Here is a 16089-nt window from a genome sequence, read left to right as displayed (position 1 = left end):
CATGAAGAGGAAGGACACGCGCTGGGAACAGGCTGCCGTGGTGCATAGAACATTCTAAGAACACATTTTACCATAAAATACAAAAGCCAGTGACGTAACCGTGGCTGTGGACGGAGCCCCAGGAGAAAGCAGACGCTCAGAGTGCAGAGCCAGGAAGGGGCATCCGAGCCAACTCACAGCGACAGCGAGAACGAAGGCGATGAAGGACCCAACAGAAGGGAAAGGCAGCTCCCTACACAGAAGTGCAGCCTCCGGAGCTCAAAGCGGGAAGAGCTCCCGTAAAGTGTGACGTGAGCAGACGCTGCTGAGACAAGAGCTGACTCCATACGCTAAACAGGAACATCGTGTCCCAGGGACGTTCGCACAGAAAGCCGGCACCGAGACGTCGGAGCGGGAGACAGCCAGCCTCTCCGCACAGCCTGCCAGCCTGGGGCGGGAGAGCGGGCAGGCCCAGGAGGCGCCAGCGCCCACCCGTCCCTGCTAACCTGCGTGTGCACGCTGCGGTGGAGGGAGGGAGCCGAAACCAAAACCCAGACACCCGAGCTCCCCACCACGCCCCGGAGGGCCCGGACCCACGGCAGCCACTCACCCTGCCCAGCGGAGTCCGCCTTCCCGGGCTCCTCCGTGTAGTACTCGCTGCAGAGAGCAGCCAGGGCGGAGACAGCTGCTTCCTAGAACCGAGCAGGACACAGCGCCTCAGCCTCCCGGGAACCACGGGGGCGGCCGGGGTGCTCCGCAGTCAGACACAGAAGGAAGTTACAGCCTTCCTTCCAGCGCGACTGCGTGCGTCATCTGTCAGGTAGTTGAAGCTTTAACATTTTTTGCAAATAATAAAGTGAAGAGAAAACTTGATTATTTCTTCCAAACACTGCAAACTCCATGTCTTATCATATGAGCAGCTAATAACAGGATGGGCACTTCTCCTTCCCAGCAGAGATGATGAAGGAAAAGGTGTGTGCAACATGGGCAAGAGCTCTGAGCAGGCTGTGCAGGGCTTTAGAGAGGACTTGGGGACCCAGGGGCCTGGGAACAGGAAGGGCCCTCAGCACCGACCCCCAGGCAGAGCCACACGGGGGGGGGGGGGAGCAGGGGGGCGACAGGGACTCCAGGTTCTCTCCTGAACTCCTGGCTACAGAGGGACCTGCAAAGAGCCAACACTAGATTCCTCCGTCCTCTCCACTCGCCAGATCGGGAGCAAGGCCACGGAGCTGCCAGGAAAGAGCTGCTGGGGCCGGGCAGGAGGGCCATGAGCGCGGGGAGGGAGCTCAGAACGAGGTGTCACTGGTACCAATCAGGGCAGCAGGCTGCTCCGGGATCACTGCTTGTATGAATGTTATGGATGTTTTAAAAGGAAAGTTTGCAACACTGATCCTGATGCGCTCAAATTCAACTAGTAAAACGGTGCTTCAATCCTACAGAATGGCAAAGTTACCCTTCAAAAGGGCTGACGAAGCCTTCTATAACCCAGCAGAAATGCGGAGACACACAGGAGAGAATTACACCCTCATTTCTTCGTCCTCAGTACGAAGCCGAGTTCCTCCCAATGTCCTGGTGATGGTCAGTGCGGGGAAAGGACAGCTCTGCACCCCACACCCAGCTGGCCTCGAGGGGCAGCCGTGGCCCTCAGCCACCGGGACACACACTCCTGCAGAAATGCCGACTTGGCATGCGCGGTGGGACTGGCATCGCACACGCAGCTTCCACCCCTAAAGCCCTACAGCGCCAGAGTCACTATCGATGTGCAGGAGAAGCGCTAGGCGAACAGGAGCAAACCAGAAGCAGGAACTTCAAAGTCGCACGTTCTGGTCACCAGTAGCTGAGTTCGTCTTCCTGGTTACATGTTCCATAGACAACGCCATCCCGACAGAGTCCAAACATCGTGGCATCGTTCCGTTACCCATTAGTGCACCAAAGGCACCACAATGCAGTCTTTGGAAACAAACACTAAAAGAGTGATGTCGTTCTCGGCACAGAGCAGCCACTGGGAAACCCGCTCCCCGCACCTTGATCTGTTGCCTGGAATGACTGGACACGTGGTGGAGGTTCCTCAAGGTGTCGCTTATCAGCCACTGCCAACCATCTGCCACAGAAACAGAGGACCGTGACTTCCCCAATGAAGAACAGGTCGGTGAAATTAAAGTCAGCAACAAACAGATCTTCTACCTCTTAAATCAACGTAGGTGGTAAACAAGAGGTGAGTCTGGAGAAAATCTAAAGTGAACTTTCTCCAGGTTGTACAAATTCCAAAGGCCCCTGGTTTAAAGGGGAAAAGTCTCCTTTTTGCTGCTGAAATGCTAAAACTCTTACCATGGGAAAATTTTGTTTTGTTTTGTTCTGTGGATCCTCACCCGAGGATATTTTTTCCAACGATTTTTAGAGAGAGTAGAAAGGAGGGGGAGAGACAGAGAGAAACATCGATGTGAGAGAGACACATCGACTGGTGGCCTCCTGCGTGCCCCCGACCAGGGTGGCGGAGAACGTGCCCTTTGACAGGAATCAAACCCAGGACCCTGCAGTCTGAGGGCTGACACTCTATCCACTGAGCCAAACCTAGAAAACTTTTGTTCTTTTATTACACCTACCAACTTCAGGTGGTCTTCTCCTGTACCTCTCCCTCAAACAACCCCCTCCAGTCACCCCCCCCCCGCCCCCCAATCAAAACCCAAACATTCCACTCAATTAGATCCACCATCTGGCAACAAATGCTGACCCTACACAGCTCTCCTGAGGCTGCAGAGCCAAGGCAGCCGCGGGGCAGCCCTCCTCCTGCCTCTCGCGGCTGCCTGTTCACACAACCAGAAAAGGTCCTGCTTGCTGGACAGGACGGCTGCCCCGGGCACGGGACCTGCACAGGGGCCTGGCCGCTGCCCCGAGAGCAGGTTCTCCCGCATCCTGCCCCAGTGGCCTTGGCACCTGCTGCTACCTCCCCTGGTCCTGCGCCACAGCAGGGCTCTGAGGAAGGAGCATGTCTCAGAGAAGGGAAGGACTGTTTCTGAGGGTGTGTGGCTGATGCCCATCATTTACAACTGGCTCTGGCAGCAGCTTCAAAGCCAGGAATCCCACTACCAGGAAGTGATCACTGTCCTACCAGGCTCATCATCACTTTCCACGTGGAGCGGTTCTGAAAGAAAAGGCTACAAGGTGAGCACTGAAGAAAAGCACTTACCGATCACGGCGTCACCCCTGAAGGGCATCTTGGAAAGGGACAGGTTTTCTATTAAAACGCACACTAGGAGGAGAAAGGGTGAATGCATGAGGGCACGTCTGTCCCAGCAGGACTATGAGCCCCACTGCCCGCCCGCCCGCCTGCTCCTGGGTGAGGGGCTTCCCAGGACCTGAGCCCAGGGCATGGCCAGAACTGACCGGGCACCTACTCAGCCCACCAGAGAAGCGGATGAGTCTGGGTCTTCTAGGTTTACTTAAAAATGCGTCAGAAAATCTAGGCATGTTGGCATCATTTGAGTTCCTTGCGGAGTTTAAATATAATCTAAAAAGTTATTCCTTGCTCTACAGTTAACTTAAACGTTGCTGAAGAGACTAAGATAGCAACACTCGGTCCCTCACCACCATCCTTCCTGAAAGACACACCATGCCCCTCTCTCCCACCCCATCCTGGCCGCTGCCATTGGGCAGCCCAGGTCCCCGCACCTCGATCTGTTGTCTGGAATGACTGGGCACATGGTGGAGTCAAGTGAACCCCAGCAGTGGGCCAGGCCCCGGGTCCTGGGAAGGGCACGCTCACGCCACGGTATTGAGAGCGGCAAACGCCCTTCGGACTCTCCCCACCCCATGGCGGGATGAGAGGGTGCAACCCACAACCCGCAGCCTCCCGTGCTCAGACCTACCTGCTTGTCGCATGAGCTCTCCTCCGAGACCCCTGAAAATTAATACAAAAAGGGTTAAAGTACCTTATTATATAAAACAACATAAAATATCCTCACCAAGTAACAGGTACCACTTCAGGCTCCAAACATTATTAAGATGTCACCTAGCAGCATCTGTCAGGGCACGGAGGAGCTGCTTGGGGGCCAGAGCACTTACAGAGGTTTTCATGTGCCAGCAACTGCTCAACGCTCACATACCTTATTTCAATTACTTTTTATATAAAACCTTCTTCATTGCGTAGGTTTTCTGTAAATCTCGTCCTTGTATTGTTTGGCAAGACCTTTACTGAAGAGTGATTTTCTTTTTTTCTAACTGAACTTTTTCCACTTACAGTTGATATTCAGTATCACTGTGTATTACTTTTACTTGTAAGAAGCTACCTTTTTACAGGAAGAAATGAAAAGATTCCTGGAACCATCTCCCAGATGTCCCAAGTCCTAGCTGGGGTTCCTCTGACTTGTCGTTTTCACTGGACACTATAGTCCTTACTGGCGTCAATTACATCAAACAATCACACAGAACAAATCCCAAACACTGTTCAACTCTCACTTTGTAAAAACTAGAGGAATTTAATGCCTGACCAGTTTGGTCCCGGGTTTGATTCCAGTCAAGGGCATGTACCTTGGTTGCAGGTTCCATCCCCAGTCCCTGGTCGGGGGTGCGTGTGGGAGGCAACCAATCGATGTATCTCTCTTACATCCATGTTTCTCTCTCTGTCTCTTCCCCTTCCTTCCACTCTCTCTAAAAACACCCTCGGGTGAGGATCAACAAACAAACAAGCAAGGACAGGAATCTAAGACGCCAGGAAGATGCCGTCATCCAGCCCAGGAAGCATCAACCTGCCTTCCGTTGCGAACAAAACCCGAGAGGAGAGCCTGCCTATCTTGCCGGCTCTCAGTCACATCAAATCGATGTCTAACGCTGACAACAGGAAACTGGTGAACACGAACGTAAGAAACACTCGCGAAGACAGGACATCGTTTCACCAGTCTTTGGCTTCTGGCCCAGACAGAGAAGGGGACCCAGATTTGCTCTCTGCCTTAAATATCAGAGACGTGGATGGAGCAGATGAAATGGTTTCAGAGGCTGGAAAATGGAGGTGTGGGCAGAGGACACCGGGCACAGCTGGGCATACCCAGCTCAGCGAGTGCAGCGCCAGCTCAGGGGCGGGGGGGGGAGGGGTCCAGTGTGAGCAGAAAGGGTCCCTGTCCTACACCTGCAAGCTCAGGGGCAGCCTCACCAGCTCAGGGACCAAAGGTTACCGCACAGAACGGTCTGAACAGCCCGTCCTCACCAACAGCGGGTCACGGCGGGGTCACGTCCTGGGCCTGCAGCTTCCCTGACAAAGGTCAGCCTTCACCTCAAGTGAGCCTACGGCCTTTGTGCATCTGGATAACAAACCTCTGGAATGTCAGAGGAATCTCCGTTTTGGAGCCCGCAGGGCCCTCCCAGAGCACGAGACTGCAGAACCCCTCGCTGCTATCTCGCTGCCGCATAGCATCTCCATGTGCTGTAAAGGGCACCGACTATCCGGGACCTGCCGCTGGTGTGAAGGAATGTGTCTTGCCGTTTTACTCTTATCCAGCTCCAGAGATTTCCCCGCTCGGCTCTCTCCCGTCCCCCTAATGTACCAGTGGATTTCATGTGACCCTACTTTCATCTCCTCCTTTGATTCTAATGATTCCAATAAGCTGCTAAACTACCTTTCTCCAGAGCATTTTCTCAATCTGTTGAGATTTTGCTTCCCAGAAACTGTCATCAGTTTGGCTCCAATAAACTCATAAAAATTCTCTACAGGTTTGGACATTCCTGATGTCGACACCCGCATGGGGAGGGGCCCTGTCTGACCCCTGCACAGGCCCAGGCTCTCAGGAAAGCTGGAGGTGGTAAGAGATGTCAAGAACAGAGAGGCTGACATGCACAACCCTGCACCGAAGGGTTGCAGGTTCAATCCCTGGCCCTTCTCAGGGCACGTGTGGGGGGCAATCAATCTATGTGTCTCTCTCGTATTCATTCCCCCCCCCACCCCCGCGCTCGCTCTCTTCCTCTTCCCTCCCCTTCCCTTCGCTCTTTCTGAAAATCAATGGAGACAATACCCTTGAGTGAGAGTTAACTGACGACAACTACAAAAGCCACTAAGAATGCCCTGGCTGGTGTGGCTCAGCTGGGCATCGTTCCATGCACTGAAAGGTTGCTGGTTCAACTCCACTCAGGGCACATGCCTGGGTTGTGGGCTCAATCCCTGGTAGGCGTGCAGGAGGCAGCCAATTGATGTTTCACTCTCACATCGATGTTTCTCACTCTCTCCCTCTCCCTTCCTCTTTCTCTGTTAAAAAAAAAAAATCAATAAAATTAAAGTCACTAAGAAAAATGAATAGGCAAACCACAGACAGGGAGAAAATGCTAGGAAATCTTCTATGTCTACAAAGAGATCATATCCAGAATATGTAAAGACGCTGACGGCTCAGTAAGAAGACAGGTCATGAGATTATTTTAATGAGCAAAAGACCTGAAGAGTCTCTTCTCAGAAGACAGAGGAGACGGGAAGGCGCCTGGTCCCCGGGAAACACAGGCCCCACGGGGCTGGCTCGTCAAGGAAGCCCAGCCAAGGAGGACGCGGAGCAGCTCTCGGCCGGAAGGAGGAACATGTCGCAGCCGCTCCGGGGAGGCTCCGTGTCTTAGAAGCAGAGAGGACCAGCCCAGACGCCCATGACCTGAGAGCAGGTGCGCGCACAGCACCGAGGACCACGCAGCAGCCCACGGGAAAGCCTGCACAGGGGCCACCACACGTCACAGACACTGCCCCGAGGAAGCCAGACCAGAGACTTTGCAGAACAAGTGGGTCTACGCAGAGATCAGAAAAGACGGCCCTGGTGCTGGAGAGCAGACTGCAGGCTGCAGACGGGAGGAGGAGGGCGTGTCAGGCGACACGCTGCCTTACTGGGGCCACAACCACACGCACCTCTGGGCCCCCAAACCCGTCAGATTCCACACGTCAACCAGCAAGCGTCACGTCAACCTCCACACGCTTAGAAGACCAGTAGGTTAGACCTCTCAGCTCTTAACGGGAAATGGCTGTGACACACACTCAAATCAACGAGCACAGAAAGGACCCCGCAGGGCGGCCGGACAGGACCCCACTCAGCGCTGAGGTGACCCCGCAGGGCAGCCGGACAGGACCCCACTCAGCGCTGAGGTGACCCCGCAGGACGGCCGGACAGGACCCCACTCAGCGCTGAGGTGACCCCGCAGGGCAGCCGGACAGGACCCCACTCAGCGCTGAGGTGACCCCGCAGGACGGCCGGACAGGACCCCACTCAGCGCTGAGGTGACCCCGCAGGGCGGCCGGACAGGACCCCACTCAGCGCTGAGGTGACCCCGCAGGGCGGCCGGACAGGACCCCACTCAGCGCTGAGGTGACCCCGCAGGACGGCCGGACAGGACCCCACTCAGCGCTGAGGTGACCCCGCAGGGCGGCTGGACAGGACCCCACTCAGCTGAGGGGTTAGCAGACCAAGCGGTGCGCTTACTCAGAAAGACAAAACATAAGAATCTCGGGTTCGTAGAGCTTACCTGTATAACTGACGATCATAAAGCTAAAATTAAAAACAGAAAGTTCTTCAGTTAGAGAGGTTTCTTTCTTGGGTTTTGAAAGTAGGTAAGTCACATTAACAGTGAGAAAGCAGGGACGGATCCTGCTTCACTCTCTGCAAGCACCTCCCTCAGCCTCCTGCTCCTTCTCTCCTTTAATCCTCACGACAGCCTCACTTGGGAGGGAATCCAAGGCACGGAGAGAGAGGCCAGGCGTGAGGGGTCCAGGACTGACCGAGCCGTGACCGTCCCCCAGACGGCCGCTTGGGCAGAAAACAAAGACCGCCAACCAGGGAGCCTGAGGCTTTCTTCCCAAGCCCTGGAAGCACCTCCCAGCATCGCCACCGCGGCCACAGGGACTGTGCTCACACGGCCCTTTAGCCCCAGAACTGCAGGGAGGAGGCCCACCCACGCTCTACAGAACGAGGGGGCGTGGCCCCGTCGGAGTCTCTGCTCTCAGGCGCTCACGCTGTCCTGACAGCGGGAGGGAAACAGGCCAGGCTCCCTGTGGAGTGACAAGTGTAAGCAAAAAGACCAGTGGCTTCGCCAAATCACACAGCAGGCTCATGGCACACAGATAAGAGGCTAAGACCCAATGTGCATCATTACATAAAAATACAAAAGTGGAACAAGGACAACGAACAGTGAAGCCATCTAAAGCCGCATCCTGACTCGGAGGCTGTCCTATAACATGGAGACCGCAGCTCCTAGATTCCCTCTTTTGAACCACAGGAGCCTCTGAGAAGCTGGAAACTCAGAAAGCCCACAGCCCTTCTCCGCGGAGAGCGCGCCACACTCGGGTGTAACTGCAGACTCAGGATGCCCACCACGCAGGCACACGGGATCCAGGGCCTTGGTGCTGCCTGGGGTCTGAGAGAACAGGCATGACCCAGACAGGAGGGCGTAGGCCTGTGAGCTGCCTGCACCTGCCAGACTGCCCTCGGGACTTGGCCACAAGAGAAGAGATGCTCTTCCCACCCCCGCGATCCGAGGAGCCGGCCTTCGGAGAGCGGTGAACTGCTCCCCAGCTGACAGCCCAGGTCTGCACCGCCCAGGGCTGAGCCTTGCAGGGGCTTCCGGTCCTGAGCCCAGCCTTCGAACAGGCTGAGGGTGGAGAGAGCTTGAGATCAGGCGGCCACCCTCAGACCCACAGACCTGCTGGTGAATCTGCTTCAGGCCCTGCACCACCGTCTCGTCCAGGTAGTCTGCGACAGGCCTACAGGAGTTCAAACACAGCAGTGAGACCCCCAGCACCACGGGGGCCCAGGCTCAGAGAAACCTACACCATGTCCAGGCGCTTCACCCGCTCCCCCAACACCGGCAGAAGGCAGCCCCCTAAAGCAACACCCACCCAAGGCGTGGCCATAGGGACCCAATCAGTAAAGTCGGGACCCGGATGCAGTTTGCTGACCACAGAGACAGTCCCCCCACGGATGGGGAGCAGCAGGCTCACAGCTGCCCGTGTGACGGTTGGAAAGGACACTTGACCGGCTGGTGTGGGGCCTGACAGACTGGAGCTCCAACACAGCCTCACTGCCATCCGAAAGGCTGCTCGAGAGGCTGCCCTTGATTGGGTCCGGAACTTGAGGGTCAGGAGGGTTCCCACCATTCCCCGATGCAGTAGGGTGACTGCCCAAACTGTGCAAGCAACATGGTCTCTGCTGGCACCTGGCTGTCTGATGGGGTCTCTGCTGGCACCTGGCTGTCTGATGGGGTCTCTGCTGGCACCTGGCTGTCTGATGGGGTCTCTGCTGGCACCTGGGTGTCTGATGGGGTCTCTGCTGGCACCTGGCTGTCTGATGGGGTCTCTGCTGGCACCTGGCTGTCTGACGGGGTCTCTGCTGGCACCTGGGTGTCTGCTGGGGGTCTGGTGGAGAAGACCACGGGACTAACCCAACAGAAACTTGGGTGTGCCTCTCAGACCCTCCCTGGTGGGTGACACCTGCACCCTCCCAGTCAGAGTTGGGGGGTCAGGCTCCTGTGTGGCTGCCCAGCCCTCAGCCACTTCCCCCGATATGGCCGCCCCTCAGGGAGCGAGCGGGGAGCCGAGCTGGGCGGTAAAAGACTGCCAACCCTCCCGGGCCCTCCGGTCAGGAGAAAGGTGAGCTCCGTCTCTCGCTCAGAACCAGCTCCTGACGTGACACAACGTCACAGTTTTTCTCAAACTGGAGGCTAAGGACCAGACTGCAGCGTCCTGTGTGCTGGCTCTTGCTTCTGAGGAAAGGTGGTTGGAAAGAAAGGAAAGAAAAGCCAAGTGGCTGCTTCCCCAACATTCTCGCGTGCGGATCTGCTCCAGGCCCGCTGCCTCCTCACTGCTCACACCCACTTTCCCACCAAGAAGTTCCTGGTGGAAGCTTTTAGCCCTGAGCTCTGGGATCTTAGGTGCTAAGAGTGACAAACGATGGAGAGCATGGAAGACAGGAGCCACTCAACAGCATCTCCGAAAACCCCTTTGCTGTTACAACTGACCCACTTCCCCAGACAGAGTGAGGTGACCGAGGACACAGCACGGGCAGCCCTCCCTCGCGGAAGACCCTGCGAGCCCCCGGGGTGGGGCCGCCCCGCCCCCGGGAGGAAGAGGACTCGCCAAGGGCACGGAGGCGTTTCCCCGCAGGTGCGCACTGTGAGCGGATGCCACTGGGCACGCGGGGCCTACAGTAGGGGCCACGCAGCTGGGACGTGCGCTGGGAAACCCAGATGCTCGGGGTCGGGACCTGAGCTCTGCCGTCTGCCTGGACGTAACACTTGGAGCCGCCAGTGGCCCCATCGGGCCACATACTTCCTGGCTCCCGTCACAGGCCATGACTCATCAGAGAGAGGACCACCGATGAGCCTCATCAGGTAAAACGTGAAGACACTGCCCCAGGCACATGTAACACAAATGCAGTGGACGTGTCCCAGCTCTCGACCACCTGCTTCAGCGGGGGGGGGGGGGGGGGGGGGGGGGCGGGGGGGTTTCTCCTACCTGCCCTCCCGCACAGCCAGTCTGTACAGGCTGTGGGCGACCTCAGCACAGGTGAGCACGGCCCCATGCCGCGTGTGCAGGTCCGTACTCTGCGTCATCAACAGCAGGCGTGGGAAAACTGCAAAGGACGGGCAGGAGAAGACGTCGCGTGGGCACACAGGCTGACATGCAGACTCAGTGAGTCAGGGAGAAAGGCACCTGCGGACCGTCCGTCAGGACCGTTATCACCCCCAGAGCTTAACCTGAGGCAGCAACAGGCAGGCCCCCGGCACCAGGCAAGTGAGCAGGACCACGACCGAGGACGCCGCTCACAGCACGTGCTTCCCCGGCTCCCTGGGCACAGGTGGCTGGTGTGGGGCGAGGTCTTTCCTGAGCTAAGTGGCCAGCAGGGCTCTGCCTGGGCAGAGCAGGGCAGGGTCGAGCTGCAGGACCCCCGCTACCCACAGCACTGCTCAGGGCAGAGAAGCCTCTAGGTCTTTAGCGCTCTGGGCACAGAAAGCAGAGCCCCCACCAGCCCCTCAGAGCCTCACGTCCCTGAAGGCACAAGGGCAGCTGTGCGACAGCGTCCAAGCCAAGAGCTCCCACGCGGCAGCGGACAGGCTCAGTGTCTGAGGTCAGGGAACCCGTTATCCCGGCCGTCAGAACTCCTGAACTGGGAACAAACTCTCTGGGAAGATCATGGTTTCAGGTCCTCCCACAGATCGCCAATGGCAGGTGAGGGAGCACCACGCAAGGTTCCTGTTTAAGGAACAGACCACGAGGCTGAAAGGCCCTCACAACTAGGGGGATCCCAGAGCATGTGAAACGCACACACACGTGAAATCAGTAACTAGAGGAAGAGCCACGATTCCACCACTACTCCCTCTAACCAATGTCGGTGGGAATAAGTATAATTTCAAGAAATGTATGTATGGTGCTCACACTGAAATCAGATGCTTATTTATTCCCAGTAGAAAAGACAAGATGGACTCATGGGTTCTGCCCTAATGACAGTGGAGTGGCATGGATCCGGCAGGACAGCCGGGAGTGGGCCCTGCGCTCTTGAGAGTCAGTGCGCAGCACGGCAGGCGGCTCCCAAGGCCCGAGCACCCAGGAGGCAGTTCGCTTTTTAAAAAGTTGACTACATGGTGAGTCATTTCACTGATTTGTTTTGTTTTTAAAGAAAGCTACGACTGAAGTATGCATGACATACAGGATTCCACCAGTTCCCCGCTGTGACTGGCACCCACACAGGGGCCGCCTGGGGGCTCCTGGTGGACACACCACAGCGACCACAGCGACGTCCTTGGGGAGACGGAGGCAATCGATTGTGTTCTGTCCGGTGCTTCTCAGCAGAGAAACACATGACATTCAGCTCCTCCAGCCTTGGAACCAGCAGGGTGGCCCGTCCTCGGCTTTCTGCTACCGTGTGCGCATGCGCGTGTGCGAGTGTGTGCATGTGTGTGTGTGTGCGCGCGCGCGCACGTGGGCGAGGGGGGTACACCCACAGGACGGCTGGAGCTCACTTACCCTGAGCAGCGCTGTACTCGGGCGCCTGCTGGACCAGGTTATGCAGCGCCTTTGCCGACAGCTCTCTGATGGCCCTGGGGGGCAAGTGGGACAGAAAATTGTTAGTTCCTTTATTTGATGATTCTAGCTTTATTCAGCTCATGAAAAGAGAGAGAGTCTCCATGAGTCAGCTGGCCACTGAGTCAAAACCACTACTGAAAATAAACCCCCAAACAAATAAGAACCTGACTGTCACAAATGAGGAAGCGAGAATTTACCAAAGGAAGCACCGAAATGCAGGCCCATCTCCGGGCACAGCTGCCACCTCCAAGTGCTGGGTGGCCAAGCGCCCTGCCTCCCACACCCCCTGGACTCGGAAGATGGGAAGAACCCTGAGGGGACCTGAAACTATGAGCTTTTGGAAGAAAACAGAGAAGAAGCTTCATGATGTTAGATTTAGCAATGATTTCTTGGGTGTGACACCAGGCACATCAGCAACAAAAGTAAAAAAATAAATAAATAAAAATAGGTAAGCTGGTAATAGACCAATTGGACTACAATGAAACTTTAACGACTGACTGTCAAAGGGAACAAGCAGCAGAGCGAAAAGGCAGCAAGCGGAGGGGGAGGGAGAAGACACCGGCACCTCTGGATCTGACAGGGGCCGAAGTCTGGAATGAGCTCCTGCAGCTCAGCAACAGTGAGGAGCTGCGTTTGGAGACGCTTCTCCAAGATGAACAAAACAGCCAACAAGCATATGAAAAAACGCTCAACATCAATAATCATCAGTTAAACCACAAAGTACCACTTCACACCCACTAAGAGGAAAAAACACAGAAAAAAGGTCCTGGCGTGGATTTGGGGAAATTACAACCTTGTAGATTGCCAGTGGAAATGGAAAACGATGCAGACGCTAGGAAAATCAGCATGGTTTTTGAGGTTTCTAAAAAATTAAAAATAGAATTACTATACGATACAGCAATCCTACTTCTGGGTATATGCTCAAAAATACTGAAAAGCAGAGGCTTAAAAAAAATATTTGAACACTCTTGTTCATAGCAGCATGACTCACAACGGACAAGAAATGGAGACAAGTTAAGAGCCGGTCAACGAACAGATGGAAAACGAAAATGTGGTATGTCCAGCCACGGGATGCCACTCGGCCTTAAGGAGGAAGGACATTCTGGCACCTGCTGCAGCATGGATGGGCCTCGAGGACACGGGGCCCAGTGAAAGCAGCCAGTCACAAAGGGGCAGACACTGTGTGATTCCATATGAGGCCCTGAGACAGTCAGATGCATCGAGACGAAGAGGAGGATGGCAGGTGCCAGGGCTGGAGGAGGGGAAGGGGGGTCATTATTTAATGGGGATGGAGTTTCGGTTTTGCAAGATGAAAAGTCCTGGAGATTGTTTGCACAACAAGCTGAACGTGCTTAACACTACGGAACTGCACACTGAAAACGGTAAAGATAACAGGTGGACCAATGCCTCTTTAGAACACGCACTATGAAGGGAGACCAGAATACCTACCCCGATCAGGGGATACCTCGCAAGAGTGTTTGTAAAGAACTCTGCAAGGGTCAAACCACTGAAATACCCGAACCTAATGTAATAGTGCAAGTCAGGTATACTTCAATAAAAAATAAATAAGAAAAATAAAATATGGTCACAAAAGAACTCTGTGAGGCTCCCATCACATCAACGCAGAACCCAACACATACCCATCCCAGTGGCTGATCTTCATGGTGAGCAGGTGGTCTATCATCGGCCGTGTGTACTCAGGGAAGCCGGCAATGAACATGCTGAAAAGACAACAGCTGATGAGCACTTAGTTGCTCCCACCTTGTGCACGTGCGCCCCACTCGGCGTAGGGGGTGGAAGGACCACGTCTCTAGAAGACGTAAGAAACTGGAGACAATGGGGGGGCGACCTTGGGATGGAACTGGGAGGCTGAAAAGAGAGGTGAGACAGACGTGAACACTCTTCTGCACCTTCTGAATTTACAAGCACATGTATCGCCTTCCCCCCCAAAATGCACTTTTACACTTCCTGCCTCTAACACAGCCCATCGCTTACACAGATTGTCTGAATCTGCCATGTCACCCCCACACCCCCACGTGGACTTGGCCGTCACCCACGTGTGACAATGAACGGCACAGAACACCAAGGGGAACACGATTTCACACGGATCCTTTGTGGGCACACGTGTGTGCATCCCAGGATGAACGCGAGTGGCAGCGGGCATGCTTGTGCCCAGGTGTGAGGTCAAGGAGAGTGTGCCCAGATTGAGAGAAAGGAAAGCAGAGGCTGCTTCCGAAGTGGGTGGGCTGAGAGTCCCTGGAACGGGGATGAAACAGCTTGAGAGTCAGAAGGAAAAACAGAAACATCAGGCAGAAGACCAGCTGCCGGAAACAGAGCTGAGCCTTGACCCCTAGTCCTACAGCACCTAAGGGCCACTGGCGCCATCGACAGACAGGCTCGCCCCAGGCCAGTGTCCAGGAGCTGGTGGGATTCCAGACACACAGGCAGAGGAATGACCTCTGGCCTCACAGGAGGAGCGGAGAGAGGCCCGCGCCTGGGTGCTGGAGCACTCTGGCACCAACTAGCGGCCGACCTAGGAGACGCCCTGCTGAGCCCCCACCGGACACTGCCCAGCGCTTGCTGAGCACCCAGCATCTGTGCAGAAGCCAAGGGCAAGCCAAGGGGTGTCCAGCAGAAGGTGGAGGGTGAGGGCGAGGAGTCTGAAGGGACAGCAGGCTGTGTGACAGGAACAAGGTGCCTCCGACCAGCACTTCGGACAGTGGCAGGAGGAAGGACCGGTGGCAGGCTCTTCAAGCGTCCAGGACGGTGGGAGCTGGCCGAAGGCGATAGCTGAGTGGAGAAGCCGGACGAGGGCTATCAGGGATGCAGAAGTGACAGAACCAGGTCACCAACCGGATGCCGGGAACGAGGAGGAGACGTGGCTGCACAGTGTGCTGTGCACTGAGCGACGCACAGGGAAAGCACAGCGGCCTCCCTGGAGAGCTCAGAGGACAGGAATGTGCGGGGCTGTTGCAGAGCCAACGGCTAGAAAGAAAAATATGCCACACTGCGCGTTAAGGGGGGCACACAGGACTGCAGATGTCAGAATCTGTTACGGAAATTCACAACAGCAAGAGACAAACCAGCAGCTGCCAGGGAGGTCCCAGCAGAAAGAGCCTGTGTCCACACACCCAGGACCGCACACCCAGAGGAGACAAGTGCCGGGACACGGAGAGAGAATGACTGTGAGGCTACAGGAGCCCACACATGCCCCTCACCCACTCACACGCATCCCAGAGAAGGTGAACTCGGGGACAGAGGGCTCCGGGGCTCCAGGGCAGCCGGGGCTGGGCAGGAGGACGCTGTGGTGACGGAACGTCCCTCACGCTGACCACGTTTTAAATGAGTAAATTTTACTATATGCAAATTACATGTATAAAAAAAGGGTGTGCAAAAATAAAGCCACAGATTAGGAAAACATCTGCAGACCCTGGATCTGAAGAAGGACCTGCATTCAGAATACACAAGGAATTCTCAAAGTCTCAGCCAGAAAACAACTCACCAATCAATAAACAGGCAACAGATTTGTCAGAAATGAAAAGATGCTCACTGTCATTGGGCACTGGGAAGGCAAACCAACCCCTGCTCCTGCACATCCGCTAAAAGAGCCGAAATCATACAAACTGACCACAGCAAGGGCTGTGGGAAGGGAGGAAACAAAGAGCTCCCCTGGCCAGCGGGCGCTGCCACTTGGAAAACGATTTGGCAGCTTTTTTCTTTTTTAATTTTTTTTAAATTGATTTCAGAGGGGACGGGAGGGGGGGGGAGGGAGAGAGAGAAACATCAATGATGAGAGAGAATCACTGATCGGCTGTCTCCTGCATGCCCCCTCCTGGGGACCAAGCCCATAACCTGGGCATTGAACCCAGGACCCCTCAGTCCGCAGGCCGACGCTCTATCCACTGAGCCAAACTGGCTGGGCCATTTGGCAGTTTCTTAACGTGAGGACCCCCATTCCTCTCCTGGCATCTAACCCAGAGAAGCGGGGGCTCGTCCAGACAGATGGGCACTTGGAGTCCCCACAGCTGCATCTGTGAGGCCCGACCGGAAGGAACACCCAGACACCCATCTGAGGTGAG

The 16089-nt window shown here is 55.7% G+C and overlaps 1 protein-coding gene across 2 annotated transcripts in view; it reads right to left on the bottom strand.

Moving 5' to 3' along the window:
• The window catches only part of TBCD (tubulin folding cofactor D), a 102580-nt gene that overhangs the window by 14775 nt on the left and 71716 nt on the right, over window positions 1–16089 (bottom strand). For both annotated transcript variants that reach the window (XM_081109946.1, XM_081109947.1), the window contains 9 exons: window positions 13651–13731; window positions 11951–12024; window positions 10442–10559; window positions 8632–8692; window positions 7459–7481; window positions 3846–3877; window positions 3167–3229; window positions 2004–2080; window positions 590–671 (listed from right to left, as the gene is read on the bottom strand). In XM_081109946.1, the coding sequence (XP_080966072.1) occupies window positions 590–671; window positions 2004–2080; window positions 3167–3229; window positions 3846–3877; window positions 7459–7481; window positions 8632–8692; window positions 10442–10559; window positions 11951–12024; window positions 13651–13731 (611 nt within the window). The remainder of the gene's footprint in view (window positions 1–589; window positions 672–2003; window positions 2081–3166; window positions 3230–3845; window positions 3878–7458; window positions 7482–8631; window positions 8693–10441; window positions 10560–11950; window positions 12025–13650; window positions 13732–16089) is intronic.

This window comes from Myotis nattereri (genome assembly GCF_964212035.1).
Source record: "Myotis nattereri genome assembly, chromosome: 16".
Taxonomy (NCBI): Eukaryota; Metazoa; Chordata; class Mammalia; order Chiroptera; family Vespertilionidae; genus Myotis; species Myotis nattereri.
This window is presented reverse-complemented; position numbering and strand designations above follow the sequence as displayed.